At 43.0% G+C, this 21,433-nt stretch overlaps 1 protein-coding gene, 1 long non-coding RNA gene and 1 pseudogene across 2 annotated transcripts; 1 reads left to right on the forward strand and 2 right to left on the reverse strand.

The window, feature by feature from the left end:
- Positions 1–6,666, forward strand: part of LOC135097537 (dnaJ homolog subfamily C member 2-like) — a 34,638-nt pseudogene extending 27,972 nt beyond the window's left edge.
- LOC135097695 (glutamate receptor 4-like) lies at positions 704–1,943 on the reverse strand. The gene is made up of 2 exons (XM_063999657.1): positions 1,710–1,943; positions 704–1,113 (listed from the first exon to the last, which is right to left on the reverse strand). The coding sequence occupies exons 1-2, from the start codon at positions 1,894–1,896 to the stop codon at positions 866–868; spliced, it is 435 nt and encodes a 144-aa protein (XP_063855727.1). The 5' UTR covers positions 1,897–1,943; the 3' UTR covers positions 704–865.
- A 4,175-nt stretch (positions 6,667–10,841) lies between the features above and the next one.
- LOC135097709 (uncharacterized) lies at positions 10,842–13,403 on the reverse strand. Its single transcript, XR_010266048.1, has 3 exons — positions 12,935–13,403; positions 12,127–12,219; positions 10,842–11,243 (listed from the first exon to the last, which is right to left on the reverse strand). It is a non-coding gene; the product is annotated as an uncharacterized LOC135097709 (long non-coding RNA).
- Between the last annotated feature and the right edge of the window lie 8,030 nt (positions 13,404–21,433).

Here is a 21,433-nt window from a genome sequence, read left to right on the forward strand (position 1 = left end):
CACTTAGATCTATAGAAAACTGTTATCAAATGGCATATAACATTTTATGTTATATGCCATAATTTATTATGGCATATAACAGATTATTATTACAGATGCCATTTCTTAAAGAAATGGCATCGTTTTTTTTTTTTTTTTTTTTTTTTTTATTATTCTCTTTCTCTCTCTCCCTCCCTAAGGCAGTGCTCCTCTTACAAAGAAAAAATAAATAATTAAATAAAATAATTAATTTACAAATCAAGGGCTGGATTTGTGTCTGTGGAGGCCTGTGAGCAGCCTGAGTGTGGAGGCCATCTACCTGAAATATTTATATTAATATTTTTGTATCTGTATTCCATGCAGTTTTTAATACATATAATATATTATAGTGAAAGGAACATATTTATTTAGTGTAAATGAAACAAGTGGTTATTTTGATAGTAATAAAAAAAATATTTAGTTCATAGAAAACTAGTGTTTGATTAATTTAAGTTTCTTTCACTTACAGAATATTTATGTGGGAGACTCCTCAGATTGTGGAGACCCCAGATTGTGGAGGCTCCTGGGCAGCTGGTCTTTTTGTGGACTCCTAAATCTGGCACTGAACAAAATTCTCTCTCTCTCTCTCTCTCTCTCTCTCTCTCTCTCTCTCTCTCTCTCTCTCTCTCTCTCTCTCTCTCTCTCTCTCTCTCTCTCTCTCTCTCTCTCTCTCTCTCTCTCTCTCTCTCTCTCTCTCTCTCTCTCTCTCTCTCTCTCTCTCTCTCTCTCTCTCTCTCTCTCTCTCTCTCTCTCTCTCTCTCTCTCTCTCTCTCTCTCTCTCTCTCTCTCTCTCTCTCTCTCTCTCTCTCTCTCTCCTCAACTCTCAACCACTGGATGGTATATCAGTTCACACAGCAAGAAGCCAAGGACCCACCGAGGCTGTCACTTGGAAGAGGTCATTGTTGTTGCATCCAGCATCCCAGCCTGACTGCCTAGACAGGTCCCGCAGGTTGCTGAATGGCAGAGGTGCAGGCTGCTCCACAGCAAGATGTGAGACCAGTGTGGCAGAGTATGATGTGTACACAATGAGGGACACACTGTAGCCAACCCAGTAGATTACCCGTGCTGCAGTGCTGATTGGGTAGGTGTTGGAGCCTGCAGGAGGAAGAGGAGGAGGGAAAGATGCCATGAAAAGGCAATTTTAAGACATGGAGGATGATGCAAAGGCAATTTAAAATCTTTGAAAGTAACACATCTTTTTAAATTTAAAAATGTAGAAAAGACCATTTTAAAATGTTTCAGAGATGAAAATGCAATTTAAGAGTTTTTCTCATCATTTCTAAAAGATTTATATCTCATATCTTACTAAGAAAACTGTTGATATCATCATATGAAGAGAACTACTGATAAAATTAAATACATTACTTGATATCCATATCAGTCATATTAACACCACTTGCTTATATTGCTCATGCCAGAACTAATTCAAGTTAATATCAGCTCAATTATGAAAATACACCAGGTATCATGTAAAGTTTCCCAGTTTTAAATCTATCCTTTAATAACTGTCTTTCTGTATTCCCATCTTATCAAACATTAAACACCACTACCCTTGCATTCAACTTAGTCTCATACCCCAACAGGTCCTCACCCTGCTGTAGGAGGGCTGGCAACATGTACCAGCCATCTTACCAAACACTAAATGCTCCAACACTTGAACTGACCAGTCTTACACCTCAACAGGTCCTCACCTTGTTGTAGGAGAGCTGACAACATGTACCAGCCAGCAGCAACTCCCATGCTAACAGGCTTCTCCCCCGTGGGTATGTAGCACCTCTGGAGTCGCTCGATGAAGAAGAGGATGCTGGCGAGGCCTGTCGTGTTAGCCGGGATGCGCCGGTACAGAGCTGTGTCCCGTTGGGTTGTGTAGGCAAGCATCTTCTTGGCAAGGTCCTCGTAGGTGGCCGCAAACAGTTTACGGCTGTGGGATGAGAAACTTGTCTTGTGAATGTGACGTTGGGGTGAGTGTTAATCTGATTTTGGTGTTACTATGTTCTGTGGGGAGTGGGTGTTAATGTGATTTTTTTGTTTACCTGAATGCTGTGTCTGACCTCCTGAGGTGTAGTATGGTGGGCCACAAGATTGTCCCTTTCCACTAGGGGCTGACAGATGATATTAAGAGTGTGAATGTGTGTGTGGTGTTAACGTGCTGGAGTGTGCACAGCCAGGAGTGTTTGGGGAATGAAAATAAAAGGAGTTATGGATGTTTAAAAATGCATCTTTTGAGAGCTAAGTATACAAGAAAGTTGGTGTGTTTGGGGAATGAGTAAACAATGAAGAAATGTTTTGAGGAACTGGGTGTGCAGAGGCAGGAGTGTTTGGAGAATGAGAATACAGGAAGACAGGAATGATTTGGGAATAAGTGTACAAGAAAGGAGTGTTTGAGTGACAATATATAAGGAAGAGGTGTTTTGAAAATGAGAGTACAAGGAATGAGCATTTTGGGAGTTAATATACAAGGAAGCAAGTATTTAAGGGACTCAAGTATACAAGATTATTTTCCTGTCATATGTCATTATACAGTGTTTTTCTTTGTTATATACATCATTCCCTTTCACTTTTCATATCTTGTGTTCTCGTCATTCTGATGTAATGTTACAGATAGAGAATGTTTGGTGTCAAATTTTCACTAATTTCATATGTGTATAAAACTTTCATTTACTTGACTTTTTTTTTTACTATTACTACTATATTTGCTTGCTTTTTAAACAAGTCTTTTCTTTCAGAGGAGGGAAGCAAAGGGGAGGAGGAGGACGAGGAGGAAGAGAGTGAAGAGTCACAAGAGGAGGAGGAAGGTGGAAAGAAAGAGGAAGGAGAGGAGGAGGAGGAGGAGGAGGAGGAGGACGATGGAGAAGGAAAGGAGAAAGATAAGAAGGAAGGCAATGTAGAATGGAGGCGTCCTTGGTTTATGTTCAGTAAAGCCCCGTATTCTTGTCATGGCAATGTAGAATGGAGGCGTCCTTGGTTTATGTTCAGTAAAGCCCTGTATTCTTGTCATGGCAATGTAGAATGGAGACGTCATTGGTCACATACTGTTCTAATGTATGTGCACTTGCCACGCTGTTCACCAGGCAAAAGGCGTTGCAGAAAGAGCGCGAGATCACTGTGTTGTGGGAGAAGACAGAGTCCCTTAGTGGTCAGCTGGTGACGGTCCACAACCACAGCCACTTTGAAGAGAATGGCCTGAGCCACGACCACCTTGCTCAAGAAAATATCACGTTGACAGAGCTGATTAAACAACTAGAAGATAAGCTCAAACTTTCAAAGGTACCACAAGTGTCTTTGTATATTAGTTTGGTTTACTTTGTAAGATTAATCATTACTGAAAACAATACATGGAGTACGTGAGGTTGTGTGTTTGTTTATGCATGGAGACAGTTTCCTTAAAAATGGGTGGAGAGTACTATGGTGCTTTAGATGTGGAAGGATGAGTGGAAGGAATGCTTGGAGTGTGCAAGGCTCAAGTGTATGCAGAAGAGCACTGACAGGAGTGTGAGGACTACTCTGTCATGGCCGTGTCTTTAAGACATGAACAAATGATGCAGTGTTGGAATCATGAAGGTGTAAAAATGCAGGATATGGATGGGATGCTACATCAGCAGCTTTTGTCATTAAGGGTGGTAAAGTGAAAGATTTGTTAATCACTTTGGTCTTTAGTTGATGCTTCTGGTGAGGCTTTCCTGTTTAAACTTGGCATAATATATATAAAATGATGTGGCATGTTAAACAAGTTAACTTACTGCCTTCTTGTGTCTTTCACAGATAGAAATAAAAAACATCACAAGACAGAATAGTGAGCTGCATGCACTTATCACAGAGTATAAAGTCACTCCCTCAGAGGAAAAAGACAAGGATGGCACGTCTTCATGTGAGAACTCAGAAGCTAAATGTGAGCTACCATCCACATGAATATATATTTGTATATCAAACTGACATTCTCCTTGGAGGGAGGATTTCCAAAGTGCACACACACACACACACACACACACACACACACACACACACACACACACACACACACACACACACACACACACACACACACACACACACACACACACACACACACATCTCTGCATCAGGACTCAACAGCCAGACTGATAAACAATTACTTCACCCAAGATGATCAGCTGATAGGATTAGCTGTGGATGAGCCTCCTGTGGTGACTAGGAGTACAAAAGCCAGCAGCTAATTTTGGGAGCTGCCAGTCATCATGGTCCTGGTGTCTGAGGTGCTGCTTTTGCATTTTCCCAGTCATGGGTGGAGGCCACATCACATTTATTCATTCACAGTTGCTCTTAGTTATCTCTGTTACAAGTTTAAATTTTTCCTGGCTCCACAGACATTTCTGGTGCATCTAACCCTCTCTCCATTGCCCTTCTATTTCCCTTAGTCTTATACCCACTTCTTACATTACGTCTAATTACTTCCATTGGTCATTCTTGGCTGGCCCTCTGTTGCATCAATTTTTCACCTCCAGGTACAGATACCAAGGGGAAATTGCTGGGTCAAGTGGCTACACTGACATCTGAGGTTAGCAGGTTGGAGAGTGAGTGCAGCAGTCTTCAGGTTCAGCTAGACTGTGAGAGGGATAAGTATAACAAACTGCTGGGAGAATCTCTTGCTCATGAAAAGTTGTCTGAAGATGTCATAACTGAACCAAAAGGTAAGAAAGTTTATATTCTCTAATAATAAAGCAAATAATTTTTCCTCACTGTTGCTCAATTTTTTGAATTAATAACAAAATAAAAGCATTGTTATTGGATTTGTTTATTGAGGCTGTATTAAGAAAAGTTGAGAGAAACAAACTTATTGTTTTATCAGGAGAAACAACAGGATTGGGAGGAACTGAGCTTTAACAGAAGCTGCAACAACTGCAGGAGGCTCACAGGGTCCTGGAGAGCAGGTTAACTTGCAGCATGAAGGAGGTGGCAGATTAGTGATTTCTGCTGCATCTCACACACTTCTTATTCAATTGCTTGCAGGTTAGTGATCTCTGCTGCATCTCACACACTTCTTATTCAATTGCTGGCAGGTTAGTGATCTCTGCTGCATCTCAAACGGTTCTTATTCAGGTGTTGACCAAAGTACTAAGCCTTCATATCATTACCTTGCTCTGTGATGGAGGCTACACCATCTGGCATCTAGCTGAGATTTAATGTTGCAGTAAAGCTTCCATATGAGTTCATGTAGAGCAAAATGTTTTCAAATGCCAGGGAAGTAGTGTAATGTAACCTTCCAGAGAAATCTATCCCTCATTTATTAGTTAACAGGAGTGTTTAATGTACTTAATGTGATTAGCCAGGATCAAGGGTCAACTTCTTCACTGACCATTTACTCTCAGGTGATGTATCTGTCCTCCATGAGTCACCAGAGACACATAAGGTGTTGTAAGTGAAATTTCATCTATTAGATTTATTCAAAATGTGAATTAACACAGTTGTTTCCTGCAGGATTTGATATCAAAGCTGGTGCAGGAAAAGGAAGCAGATCATGACCTTCAGCAGCTCGAGAAGATAAGCAGCGTCCTTATATATATGTTATATAAATATGTTCCTTTCACTATAATATATTATATGTATTAAAAACTGCATGGAATACTACTGTATTCCATGCACTTTGTATTCCATGTATTCCAGCCACTCAGTCTCCTACTGAGTGGCTGGGGTTTTCCAAAAGTGAGGGTTGGTGTTCTATACCATACCATGTGCCCTGTTTGTATTCCTTCTCTATCCTCTGTATTATATTCTATGTAAAGATGGTGCTGGGTGGGATCTACTTCTTATTCCCTAAAAGTGATGAGGAGTGACACTGGGCAGCATTAATTTGCTCCTTAGAGATGGCTGGGTTCCTGTGGATGAGTGGGCCATGCTGTGCTTTGTCAAGGATGGTGTTTGGTATTGTGATGACTCTTGCCACAATCAAGTGTCTCCCACAGAGTAGTGGAGTACCTATGTATGGTGTTGACCCAAGCTGTCCAGGTCTCATCCAATGCCTTAATATGATTTAGATGATCAAAATGGTTTAACTCACCATTTAATCAGCTGACTGATTTGAATGGAGAAGTATGTAATGTGTTGTAGCCTAACCATCCCTGCCAGCATGGTCAGACTCTTGGTAGTAACCTGAAATGCTCCTAGGTAGTGAGTATCATTGCACATAATGATCTTTACTTTGTCAGTAATTCAATGATACTGAATATTACTCTACTGGATTTTGCTCAGCACTGCTTGGTAACTTTTGGCCATAATCCCAGGTCTGGAATGATATGAAGCCATGTTTTTACATTCCATATGAGACAGGCAAGCACTATGCTTTGCCTGACTGATACCTGTACTTTGCATTTATGACCCCAGGTAGTTCATCACTCTCTCTCTCTCTCTCTCTCTCTCTCTCTCTCTCTCTCTCTCTCTCTCTCTCTCTCTCTCTCTCTCTCTCTCTCTCTCTCTCTCTCTCTCTCTCTCTCTCTCTCTCTCTCTCTCTCTCTCTCTCTCTCTCTCTCTCTCTCTCTGTTTGGAATTATACTGTATATTAGGAAATATCATTAAAGAGTGTGTGTGTAAAAAGTGTTTGCATTATTGTGCATTTGATGTTGGTTTCATGATTTATAAAGATTGCTATTTTTAATAAAGTTATTGAAATTGTTATTGAGTGTTTGTATTGAACTCATTAGCTTTGTAATAGTGTGCGTCTCATCATGCATTCATTAATGATGTAGAGTGGAAATGTCCACTCCTATCATGCATAATATCAATGCATTATTGGTTTATGTTGTTATTTGTGTATAAATTGTAAAGTTATGCCAGTCTATTTTAGTACAAACTAAATATCAGCTGGAAGAGAGGACAGGTAATGGCACACTAAAACACAGGAAGGGACAATGATATAACCATCCAATTTAACAATACACAGAGCAAGAAGAATGAGAAAGCAATAAAAATGGATTATTTAATGGATGATTAATAGACCCTCATTTGTAATGTTATTTCAGGCAAGAATATTAAAAGAGACAGCTGGCTTGCCCTTTGTACTTGTTCAGCTTGCCCTTAGCACTTGTTCATACATGACAGAATGAGAGATCTATGGGTGGGGGTGACACCTGGAAATGGGTATGATTCATGAAGGGATTGATTGATTGGTTGACTGACTGATTAAGAAAAAAAAACGTAGCAGTGGAGGGTGGGGGGGGGGGGGAAGGCGCCCCCAACTTTCCAGTCATATATGGCGTGGAAGGGACAATACCAGCAAAGAAAAATATGAGAAAATGCATAATTTACTACAAAACCCAAAATGCGAAATAAAACCTTGCCAAATTGAACCTTCCCACGAAGGTAATGAATGGAGTTTTGATGCAATGAGCCACAGTTACTTAAAACACTCAACAAATATAACACCTGCCAAAAAAATAAAATAAATAAATAAAATCAATCAATAAATAAAGATAAAAACGCGAGAAAACCTTTAAATTATCACAACGCGAAATATACACACACGCTAAACTGGATGCGTCATTAATTAATATCCCCCCAATAGTTTATAGCCCCTCCCCTATTCATTGCTCCCCCCCCCCTCCCTGCCTTGAGGAACACCTTCACTTATGGCCTGCTGTTGGGTCAGATTTGAGCCATTTTAACCTCGAATTACATACAATACATACATACATATCGTCTCCTTGCAATAATTATAATAGTCTTCCTGGCTTAATTTTTGTTTATTCATTATTCCTTATGTATTTATTAATTATTTGTCATTTGTCTAATTCCTTGTTTTATTTAGCCTCGGTATTTAACTAAGCATTTTTTTTTTTTTTTTCACTTTCTGACTGTGGCCCTTGCAATGAATGGCTTAATTGTTTATTTACTGTTCCTTACGTGTTTATTGATTATATGTGAGTTATTTATTTGATATTCATGATTTTTTTTTTTAACTTCGTATTTCTTTATATGATAGTTTTATCTTTTCGTGTTTTCTGGCTTAAGTTTTGTTTATTACTCCTTGTTTGTGTTATTAGGTGTGTCATTAATTATTTGTCTTATTTCTCGTAGTTTAATGGATTTTTTAGCACTTTAATTATTAGAGTTCCTCACCAGTCATTTTATTCGAGAGAGAGAGAGAGAGAGAGAGAGAGAGAGAGAGAGAGAGAGAGAGAGAGAGAGAGAGAGAGAGAGAGAGAGAGAGAGAGAGAGAGAGAGAGAGAGAGTCTAAATGAATGATAAAAAAAATAATAATCAGTTACAGTATTTTATTTATAAACAAGAACAATTCATGATAATAATAATAATAATAATAATAATAATAATAATAATATTTAAATACAAGGAGGAAAATGTGTAATAATAATAATAATAATAATAATAATAATAATAATAATAATAATAATAATAATAATAATAACAATAACTGCTTTTATCTTACTCACACAGATAAATAGTTTTATAAATAGTTTATTGACCATAAACATTGTGTACATACACACAAAATTAAATAGAACAGATAAAAATTTCAAAATGTAGTCAGTGACACACAGAAGACTGGTGACAAAACCTACTAAAGCCCATTAAATGATTGGGTGTCTCAAGTTTCCACATCATCAGTGGAACACTGCTTCTGAGCACTCAGGGATGGACAAGCTTTTCATGGCTTGTGTGAATGGAGACAAGACGTGTAGGGGATTTATTTGTTCTGTTTTTTCTTGTCCTACTCTCTCTTCCTCCCTCTTGACTCTTCCTTTGCTTCATCCTTTCTCTCTCTCTCTCTCTCTGGACTTTTCAGACATAGCTCCTTATGATTTTTTGGCAATCCCAAACCTGTTGACAGTATCCTTATCTGAGAGCCAAGGAGACCATGCAGAATGTGGCAGCATACCTATCATTGGTTGCAGAAGCATTTGAGCAGTGGAGTGATGGATGATTGTAGGAATGTGGTGGCATTGCTATCCACCATGACATTCATCCACATAACAGAACCATCTCACATTGTGCATTCAGCCTCAGGGAGAGGAACCTCTGTAGCCTTGGGCAGTAGCCCTTGGTCAGGTTTGCTCCAGAGTCAAACCTGCTTACCATCCGAGAATACCTTGGGGAGGAATGAGGAAGCCTTTTGCTCTGAACCCATGAAAATTGTTCAACCCTATAAGGGAAAAATATGAATGTTGAACAAATTGATGAGAAATGGAAGGATTAATGGGCTAAGTGTGTTGGATTACAGAGGGCTTTCTTTGAAGGACATTTTGAATGATACCATAATTTTGGCCCTTAGCCCAAGGTTGAATACTTCTGAACCGTTCTTGCATTTTTAAGCTAAGTAATATAAAATGCTCAATAAACAAAGGAAGGATAATGAAAAGATAAAACAAATCAGGAATTATATCAATTCATAGCTTTATCATAGTTCTAAGTCATAAATACTACAAAAATTAGTCAATCTCTTCAGAAATAATTATAAGATAAGCTTTAATAATAAAAAGTATGTATATAATAGATGAAATGTTGTCACCGTTGTTGTAAAGTTGAAATTAACAACATATACTGTGTGATTGTGACTAAGTACAAAATTGAAATGTGATTGGAGAAGGATAAAAGTTTTTCATTTGTTTCAGGCAAGAGGTGTGGTTAAGCAAATAGTGAGTCTGTAGGCTGTAGAGAGAGAGAGAGAGAGAGAGAGATGAGAGAGAGAGAGAGAGAGAGAGAGAGAGAGAGAGAGAGAGAGAGAGAGAGAGAGAGAGAGAGAGAGAGAGAGAGAGAGAGAAGGAGAGAGAGAGAGAGAGAGAGAGAGAGAGAGAGAGAGAGAGAGAGAGAGAGAGAGAGAGAGAGAGAGAGAGAGAGAGAGAGAGAGAGAGAGAGAGAGAGAGAGAGAGAGAGAGAGGAGGAGGAGGAGGAGGAGGAGGAGGAGGAGGAGGAGGAGGGAGGAGGAGGAGGAGGAGGAGGAGGAGGAGGAGGAGCAGCCCTCAAGGTACGCGATCTTTAAGAACTCCCAAAAAATAGCTGTTCCTCCCTCCCTCCTCCTCCTCCCTCCGGCCATGCCTCCTGCTTGAACTAGAGCAAGGGAGGGTATCTCCTGCTTAGCCTTCCCTCCTCCTCCTCCTCTTCCTCCTCCTGCTGCTCCTCCTCCTCTCCTCCTCCTCCTCCTCCTCCTTCCTGCTTATTCTTGCTTTCCTCTCCAGCTTAATGTGATTATTTTTCTTCTTCTTCTCCCTCCTCCTCCTTTTCTTCCTCCTCTTCCTCCTTCTCTTCTTCTTCCTCCTTTTCTTCTTTCTTCTTCCTCTTTTATTCCATCTGCTTATTCTAATTTTTCTTGTTTTCTACTCATTTTCTCCTCCTCATCCTCCTCCTCCTCCTCCATTTCCTGCATTCTTCCTACAGTTACTTTCTCAGCAGACGCAAGGTAGGCAATGCCTGTCAGTGTCCGGCCTCTACAAATCTTCTCCAAAGGTCTCTATCCATGAAATCCTCATCTCTGGTTATTTCTTGTAGATTTCTTCCTCTTCGTTCAGTAGCTTCTTCAACTCCCTGCATCCATCGCTTCCTAGGTCGTCCCACCGGCCTCCTGCCTAGAGGAACCCATTCCAGAAACTTCCTTGCGTATCTTGTATCTTCCATTCTTCGGACATGTCCATACCATCTCAATTTGTTCTTTTCAATTAACTTCAGTACAGATGTTATCCCTAATCTCTCTCTGGTTTCTTCATTTCTAATTCTATCAAGTCTGGTCACACCTCGGATCATTCTCCAGAACTCTCATTTCTGCTGCTCTGTATTTGGTGAAGATGTTCTTGTTGTCACTGTCCAAGTTTCTGAAACATATAGAAGTACTGGTCTTAGTATTGTTGTAAATATTATGGTTTTAACTTTTGTTTGGAATATTCTTATCTTTAAGTATGGGATACAATGCACTGACATTTGCATTGTACTTCTGTATTCTATTTAAAATTTCTATATTCTGTCTGTTTTCCTCATCGAAAAGTACTCCCAGATAACAAAATTTGTTGGTCTGCTTCAGTTTAACGTTTTCTATGTAAATATTACATTCCTCCTTTATTCTGCCAACTTTCATTATTTTCTGTTTTTTGTTTGTTCATTCTCATTCCTTCCCTATTTAAAACATCATTCCATCTTGTCATGGCCTCTTGAAGATCTTGTTGGCTTCCTGTCACGACAGCGACATCGTCTGCATAGGCCAGCATGATCTCTTTATCCTCCCTTACACACACACTTCCTTCAGGCATCTGTCCATGTATATAATGAATAGCAAAGGAGAGAGCATCAATTATTCAATTATTCAATTATTCCTCACACACACACATACACACACACACACACACACACACACATACACACACACACACACACACACACACACACACACACACAGGTAATAACAATAATATCTACCCTATATTGTAATGCACATTTTCATAATCACCACTGAATCATCATCATCATCATCATCAATATTTTTTATCAATAATATTAACAGTATTTATATATGTACATAGCATTACTATTATTACTACACACACACACACACACACACACACACACACACACACACACGTACATACACTCACCTCTCGGCAGGGGTGGTGGGGAACAGGAGGAGGAGGAGGAGGAGGAGGAGGAGGAGGAGGAGGAGGAGGAGGAGGAGGAGGAGGAGGAGGAGGAGGAGGAGGAGGAGGAGGAGGAGGAGGAGGAGGTGGACGAGGAGGAGGAGGAGGAGGAGGAGGAGGAGGAGGAGGAGGAAGAGGAGGATTAACACTGTGTGAGTGACTGACAGACTGAATGACTGACTAACTCACTAACTGACTGAATGACTGACTAACTGACTGACTGAATGACTGACTAACTGACTAACTGAGTGACTGACTGACTGACTCACTGACTGATACATACATACATACAGACAGACACAAGTACACAAGAATAAAAAATAAAATACATAACTGAAAAATCATTGCAATACACAGACAGACAGACAGACCAATGACAGAAAGACAGACAGATGGAGACAAACTAAACAGATAGATAGATAGTGAAATGACCACACAAAACACACACACACACACACACACACACACACACACACACACACACACACACACACACACGCACCTGTTGAACATAGTAAGCTGTGGCACCAGGTTCAGACGGCCGCTCTACACAGCCTCGGACGCCTCCTGTGCCAACTCCTTGCATCGAACGAACCTGTGTAGACATGAAAGTAAGCAAGCAAGTGTTTATGGCTAATTATAATACTCAATATGCCAGTATCATCTCCAGCATCACCATCTGCTCACCACTGGGGCCTCTCCTGGGGAGAGTTAGGAGAGTGAGAGAGGGGAGGGAGAGAGAGGGAGAGGAGAGGAAGAGAGAAGGGGAGTCTTGGAGATGGTTTGGGGTGAGTCTGGGATGGTCTGGATACATTGGGAATGAGAGAGAGAGAGAGAGAGAGAGAGAGAGAGAGAGAGAGAGAGAGAGAGAGAGAGAGAGAGAGAGAGAGAGAGAGAGAGAGAGAGAGAGAGAGAGAGAGAGAGAGAGAGAGAGAGAGAGACAGAGAGAGAGAGAGAGAGAGAGAGAGAGAGAGAGAGAGAGGAGAGAGAGAGAGAGAGAGAGAGAGAGAGAGAGAGAGAGAGAGAGAGAGAGAGAGAGAGAGAGGCTGTGAAAGGCTGGAAGAGGCTGTGAGAAGTTGGGATGGACTGGAAGTCTTGGGGACAGTTTGGGGTAAGTCTGGAATGGTCTGGATACACTGGGAATGAGATAGAGTGAGAGAGAGAGGCTGTGAGTGGCTGTGAATAGCTGGGAGAGGGTGTGACAGGTTGTGAGAGGCTGAGAAAAGACAGTGAGAGGGTGGAGAAAATAATGGGAAACTGGAAAAATGAAAAGGAGAGATAGAAAGAGACACACAGGTAGACAGACACACCTGTAGGAAGGGCTCCTTAATATCCCCTTATCAGCTGGAGGGAGGGCTACAGCTAATAATCTTTTCTTCTTCCTTATCCGTGCCTCCTCCTCGTCCTCCTCTTCCTTTTCCTCCTCCACCTCGTACTCCGGAACTGGCGACCCCACCACCGGCACCTCCGACATGGCCTCCTGCGGGATGGTAAGGTAGTTAGGGAACTGTCTGAGTTAGCGTGTGTGTGTATGTTGGTTAAGTTTGGTTAAGTGTTAAATAAAGAATGGTATTTTATATTAATTTCAATATTTATCTACTTATTATCTGTATTTTGAAGATACATGTAGCATTTGAACTGTAAACCTTTGTAATTGTCTGTCTCCTGCACACCCAGCTCGTCAACACCCCTGTGCCTGCAAACGGGTCACTGAACATTAAATAAACTTGTCTCAGTCCCCTACATACACACAAGTGGCTGGCCAAATACTGCATCAACACAAACAGTGAATAAACAGTGGGAATCTGCTGGTCTGAGTCCCCTACATACACACAAGTGGCTGGCCAAACACTAGATCAACACAAACAGTGAATAAACAGTGAGAATCTGCTGGTCTGAGCCCCCAAAACACACTAGTGGCTGGCCAAACACTAGATCAACACAAACAGTGAATAAACAGTGGGAATCTGCTGGTCTGAGCCCCCAAAACACACAAGTGGCTGGCCAAACACTAGATCAACACAAACAGTGGATAAACAGTGGGAATCTGCTGGTCTGAGTCCCCTACATAAACACAAGTGGCTGGCCAAACACTAGATCAACACAAACAGTGATAAATAGTAGGAATCTGCTGGTCTGAGCCCCCAAAACACACAAGTGGTTGGCCAAACACTGCATCAACACAAACAGTGGATAAACAGTGGGAATCTGCTGGTCTGAGTCCCCTACATAAACACAAGTGGCTGGCCAAACACTAGATCAACACAAACAGTGGATAAATAGTAGGAATCTGCTGGTCTGAGCCCCCAAAACACACAAGTGGCTGGCCAAACACTGCATCAACACAAACAGTGGATAAACAGTGGGAATCTGCTGGTCTGAGTCCGCTACATACACACAAGTGGCTGGCCAAATACTGCATCAACACAAACAGTGAATAAACAGTGGGAATCTGCTGGTCTGAGTCCCCTACATACACACAAGTGGCTGGCCAAACACTAGATCAACACAAACAGTGAATAAACAGTGAGAATCTGCTGGTCTGAGCCCCCAAAACACACTAGTGGCTGGCCAAACACTAGATCAACACAAACAGTGAATAAACAGTGGGAATCTGCTGGTCTGAGCCCCCAAAACACACAAGTGGCTGGCCAAACACTACATCAACACAAACAGTGGATAAACAGTGGGAATCTGCTGGTCTGAGTCCCCTACATAAGCACAAGTGGCTGGCCAAACACTAGATCAACACAAACAGTGGATAAATAGTAGGAATCTGCTGGTCTGAGCCCCCAAAACACACAAGTGGCTGGCCAAACACTGCATCAACACAAACAGTGGATAAACAGTGGGAATCTGCTGGTCTGAGTCCGCTACATACACACAAGTGGCTGGCCAAATACTGCATCAACACAAACAGTGAATAAACAGTGGGAATCTGCTGGTCTGAGTCCCCTACATACACACAAGTGGCTGGCCAAACACTAGATCAACACAAACAGTGAATAAACAGTGAGAATCTGCTGGTCTGAGCCCCCAAAACACACTAGTGGCTGGCCAAACACTAGATCAACACAAACAGTGAATAAACAGTGGGAATCTGCTGGTCTGAGCCCCCAAAACACACAAATGGCTGGCCAAACACTAGATCAACACAAACAGTGGATAAACAGTGGGAATCTGCTGGTCTGAGTCCCCTACATAAACACAAGTGGCTGGCCAAACACTAGATCAACACAAACAGTGGATAAATAGTAGGAATCTGCTGGTCTGAGCCCCCAAAACACACAAGTGGCTGGCCAAACACTGCATCAACACAAAGTGGATAAACAGTGGGAATCTGCTGGTCTGAGTCCGCTACATACACACAAGTGGCTGGCCAAATACTGCATCAACACAAACAGTGAATAAACAGTGGGAATCTGCTGGTCTGAGTCCCCTACATACACACAAGTGGCTGGCCAAACACTGCATCAACACAAACAGTGGATAAACAGTGGGAATCTGCTGGTCTGAGTCCCCTACATACACACAAGTGGCTGGCTAAACACTGCATCAACACAAACAATGGATAAACAGTGGGAATCTGCTGGTCTGAGTCCCCTACATACACACAAGTGGCTGGCCAAACACTGCATCAACACAAACAGTGAATAAACAGTGAGAATCTGCTGGTCTGAGCCCCCAAAACACACTAGTGGCTGGCCAAACACTAGATCAACACAAACAGTGAATAAACAGTGGGAATCTGCTGGTCTGAGCCCCCAAAACACACAAGTGGCTGGCCAAACACTAGATCAACACAAACAGTGGATAAACAGTGGGAATCTGCTGGTCTGAGTCCCCTACATAAACACAAGTGGCTGGCCAAACACTAGATCAACACAAACAGTGGATAAATAGTAGGAATCTGCTGGTCTGAGCCCCCAAAACACACAAGTGGTTGGCCAAACACTGCATCAACACAAACAGTGGATAAACAGTGGGAATCTGCTGGTCTGAGTCCCCTACATACACACAAGTGGCTGGCCAAACACTGCATCAACACAAACAGTGAATAAACAGTGGGAATCTGCTGGTCTGAGTCCCCTACATACACACAAGTGGCTGGCCAAACACTAGAGTCCCCTACATACACACAAGTGGCTGGCCAAACACTGCATCAACACAAACAATGGATAAACAGTGGGAATCTGCTGGTCTGAGTCCCCTACATACACACAAGTGGCTGGCCAAACACTAGATCAACACAAACAGTGAATAAACAGTGGGAATCTGCTGGTCTGAGTCCCCTACATACACACAAGTGGCTGGCCAAACACTAGATCAACACAAACAGTGAATAAACAGTGGGAATCTGCTGGTCTGAGCCCCCAAAACACACAAATGGCTGGCCAAACACTAGATCAACACAAACAGTGGATAAACAGTGGGAATCTGCTGGTCTGAGTCCCCTACATAAGCACAAGTGGCTGGCCAAACACTAGATCAACACAAACAGTGGATAAATAGTAGGAATCTGCTGGTCTGAGCCCCCAAAACACACAAGTGGCTGGCCAAACACTGCATCAACACAAACAGTGGATAAACAGTGGGAATCTGCTGGTCTGAGTCCGCTACATACACACAAGTGGCTGGCCAAATACTGCATCAACACAAACAGTGAATAAACAGTGGGAATCTGCTGGTCTGAGTCCCCTACATACACACAAGTGGCTGGCCAAACACTAGATCAACACAAACAGTGAATAAACAGTGAGAATCTGCTGGTCTGAGCCCCCAAAACACACTAGTGGCTGGCCAAACACTAGATCAACACAAACAGTGAATAAACAGTGGGAATCTGCTGGTCTGAGCCCCCAAAACACACAAATGGCTGGCCAAACACTAGATCAACACAAACAGTGGATAAACAGTGGGAATCTGCTGGTCTGAGTCCCCTACATAAACACAAGTGGCTGGCCAAACACTAGATCAACACAAACAGTGGATAAATAGTAGGAATCTGCTGGTCTGAGCCCCCAAAACACACAAGTGGCTGGCCAAACACTGCATCAACACAAAGTGGATAAACAGTGGGAATCTGCTGGTCTGAGTCCGCTACATACACACAAGTGGCTGGCCAAATACTGCATCAACACAAACAGTGAATAAACAGTGGGAATCTGCTGGTCTGAGTCCCCTACATACACACAAGTGGCTGGCCAAACACTGCATCAACACAAACAGTGGATAAACAGTGGGAATCTGCTGGTCTGAGTCCCCTACATACACACAAGTGGCTGGCTAAACACTGCATCAACACAAACAATGGATAAACAGTGGGAATCTGCTGGTCTGAGTCCCCTACATACACACAAGTGGCTGGCCAAACACTGCATCAACACAAACAGTGAATAAACAGTGAGAATCTGCTGGTCTGAGCCCCCAAAACACACTAGTGGCTGGCCAAACACTAGATCAACACAAACAGTGAATAAACAGTGGGAATCTGCTGGTCTGAGCCCCCAAAACACACAAGTGGGTGGCCAAACACTAGATCAACACAAACAGTGGATAAACAGTGGAAATCTGCTGGTCTGAGTCCCCTACATAAACACAAGTGGCTGGCCAAACACTAGATCAACACAAACAGTCATAAATAGTAGGAATCTGCTGGTCTGAGCCCCCAAAACACACAAGTGGTTGGCCAAACACTGCATCAACACAAACAGTGGATAAACAGTGGGAATCTGCTGGTCTGAGTCCCCTACATACACACAAGTGGCTGGCCAAACACTGCATCAACACAAACAGTGAATAAACAGTGGGAATCTGCTGGTCTGAGTCCCCTACATACACACAAGTTGCTGGCCAAACACTTGATCAACACAAACAGTGGATAAACAGTGGGAATCTGCTGGTCTGAGTCCCCTACATACACACAAGTGGCTGGCCAAACACTAGATCAACACAAACAGTGAATAAACAGTGAGAATCTGCTGGTCTGAGCCCCCAAAACACACTAGTGGCTGGCCAAACACTAGATCAACACAAACAGTGAATAAACAGTGGGAATCTGCTGGTCTGAGCCCCCAAAACACACAAGTGGCTGGCCAAACACTACATCAACACAAACAGTGGATAAACAGTGGGAATCTGCTGGTCTGAGTCCCCTACATAAACACAAGTGGCTGGCCAAACACTAGATCAACACAAACAGTGGATAAATAGTAGGAATCTGCTGGTCTGAGCCCCCAAAACACACAAGTGGCTGGCCAAACACTGCATCAACACAAACAGTGGATAAACAGTGGGAATCTGCTGGTCTGAGTCCGCTACATACACACAAGTGGCTGGCCAAATACTGCATCAACACAAACAGTGAATAAACAGTGGGAATCTGCTGGTCTGAGTCCCCTACATACACACAAGTGGCTGGCCAAACACTAGATCAACACAAACAGTGAATAAACAGTGAGAATCTGCTGGTCTGAGCCCCCAAAACACACTAGTGGCTGGCCAAACACTAGATCAACACAAACAGTGAATAAACAGTGGGAATCTGCTGGTCTGAGCCCCCAAAACACACAAGTGGCTGGCCAAACACTAGATCAACACAAACAGTGGATAAACAGTGGGAATCTGCTGGTCTGAGTCCCCTACATAAACACAAGTGGCTGGCCAAACACTAGATCAACACAAACAGTGATAAATAGTAGGAATCTGCTGGTCTGAGCCCCCAAAACACACAAGTGGTTGGCCAAACACTGCATCAACACAAACAGTGGATAAACAGTGGGAATCTGCTGGTCTGAGTCCCCTACATAAACACAAGTGGCTGGCCAAACACTAGATCAACACAAACAGTGGATAAATAGTAGGAATCTGCTGGTCTGAGCCCCCAAAACACACAAGTGGCTGGCCAAACACTGCATCAACACAAACAGTGGATAAACAGTGGGAATCTGCTGGTCTGAGTCCGCTACATACACACAAGTGGCTGGCCAAATACTGCATCAACACAAACAGTGAATAAACAGTGGGAATCTGCTGGTCTGAGTCCCCTACATACACACAAGTGGCTGGCCAAACACTAGATCAACACAAACAGTGAATAAACAGTGAGAATCTGCTGGTCTGAGCCCCCAAAACACACTAGTGGCTGGCCAAACACTAGATCAACACAAACAGTGAATAAACAGTGGGAATCTGCTGGTCTGAGCCCCCAAAACACACAAGTGGCTGGCCAAACACTACATCAACACAAACAGTGGATAAACAGTGGGAATCTGCTGGTCTGAGTCCCCTACATAAGCACAAGTGGCTGGCCAAACACTAGATCAACACAAACAGTGGATAAATAGTAGGAATCTGCTGGTCTGAGCCCCCAAAACACACAAGTGGCTGGCCAAACACTGCATCAACACAAACAGTGGATAAACAGTGGGAATCTGCTGGTCTGAGTCCGCTACATACACACAAGTGGCTGGCCAAATACTGCATCAACACAAACAGTGAATAAACAGTGGGAATCTGCTGGTCTGAGTCCCCTACATACACACAAGTGGCTGGCCAAACACTAGATCAACACAAACAGTGAATAAACAGTGAGAATCTGCTGGTCTGAGCCCCCAAAACACACTAGTGGCTGGCCAAACACTAGATCAACACAAACAGTGAATAAACAGTGGGAATCTGCTGGTCTGAGCCCCCAAAACACACAAATGGCTGGCCAAACACTAGATCAACACAAACAGTGGATAAACAGTGGGAATCTGCTGGTCTGAGTCCCCTACATAAACACAAGTGGCTGGCCAAACACTAGATCAACACAAACAGTGGATAAATAGTAGGAATCTGCTGGTCTGAGCCCCCAAAACACACAAGTGGCTGGCCAAACACTGCATCAACACAAAGTGGATAAACAGTGGGAATCTGCTGGTCTGAGTCCGCTACATACACACAAGTGGCTGGCCAAATACTGCATCAACACAAACAGTGAATAAACAGTGGGAATCTGCTGGTCTGAGTCCCCTACATACACACAAGTGGCTGGCCAAACACTGCATCAACACAAACAGTGGATAAACAGTGGGAATCTGCTGGTCTGAGTCCCCTACATACACACAAGTGGCTGGCTAAACACTGCATCAACACAAACAATGGATAAACAGTGGGAATCTGCTGGTCTGAGTCCCCTACATACACACAAGTGGCTGGCCAAACACTGCATCAACACAAACAGTGAATAAACAGTGAGAATCTGCTGGTCTGAGCCCCCAAAACACACTAGTGGCTGGCCAAACACTAGATCAACACAAACAGTGAATAAACAGTGGGAATCTGCTGGTCTGAGCCCCCAAAACACACAAGTGGGTGGCCAAACACTAGATCAACACAAACAGTGGATAAACAGTGGAAATCTGCTGGTCTGAGTCCCCTACATAAACACAAGTGGCTGGCCAAACACTAGATCAACACAAACAGTTATAAATAGTAGGAATCTGCTGGTCTGAGCCCCCAAAACACACAAGTGGTTGGCCAAACACTGCATCAACACAAACAGTGGATAAACAGTGGGAATCTGCTGGTCTGAGTCCCCTACATACACACAAGTGGCTGGCCAAACACTGCATCAACACAAACAGTGAATAAACAGTGGGAATCTGCTGGTCTGAGTCCCCTACATACACACAAGTGGCTGGCCAAACACTAGATCAACACAAACAGTGGATAAACAGTGGGAATCTGCTGGTCTGAGTCCCCTACATACACACAAGTGGCTGGCCAAACACTGCATCAACACAAACAATGGATAAACAGTGGGAATCTGCTGGTCTGAGTCCCCTACATACACACAAGTGGCTGGCCAAACACTAGATCAACACAAACAGTGAATAAACAGTGGGAATCTGCTGGTCTGAGTCCCCTACATACACACAAGTGGCTGGCCAAACACTAGATCAACACAAACAGTGAATAAACAGTGAGAATCTGCTGGTCTGAGCCCCCAAAACACACTAGTGGCTGGCCAAACACTAGATCAACACAAACAGTGAATAAACAGTGGGAATCTGCTGGTCTGAGCCCCCAAAACACACAAGTGGCTGGCCAAACACTAGATCAACACAAACAGTGGATAAACAGTGGGAATCTGCTGGTCTGAGTCCCCTACATAAACACAAGTGGCTGGCCAAACACTAGATCAACACAAACAGTGGATAAATAGTAGGAATCTGCTGGTCTGAGCCCCCAAAACACACAAGTGGCTGGCCAAACACTGCATCAACACAAACAGTGGATAAACAGTGGGAATCTGCTGGTCTGAGTCCGCTACATACACACAAGTGGCTGGCCAAATACTGCATCAACACAAACAGTGAATAAACAGTGGGAATCTGCTGGTCTGAGTCCCCTACATACACACAAGTGGCTGGCCAAACACTAGATCAACACAAACAGTGAATAAACAGTGGGAATCTGCTGGTCTGAGCCCCCAAAACACACAAGTGGGTGGCCAAACACTAGATCAACACAAACAGTGGATAAACAGTGGGAATCTGCTGGTCTGAGTCCCCTACATAAACACAAGTGGCTGGCCAAACACTAGATCAACACAAACAGTCATAAATAGTAGGAATCTGCTGGTCTGAGCCCCCAAAACACACAAGTGGCTGGCCAAACACTGCATCAACACAAACAGTGGATAAACAGTGGGAATCTGCTGGTCTGAGTCCCCTACATACACACAAGTGGCTGGCCAAATACTGCATCAACACAAACAGTGAATAAACAGTGGGAATCTGCTGGTCTGAGTCCCCTACATA

This window comes from Scylla paramamosain, chromosome 4, assembly GCF_035594125.1.
Source record: "Scylla paramamosain isolate STU-SP2022 chromosome 4, ASM3559412v1, whole genome shotgun sequence".
In the NCBI taxonomy this organism is placed as follows: domain Eukaryota; kingdom Metazoa; phylum Arthropoda; class Malacostraca; order Decapoda; family Portunidae; genus Scylla; species Scylla paramamosain.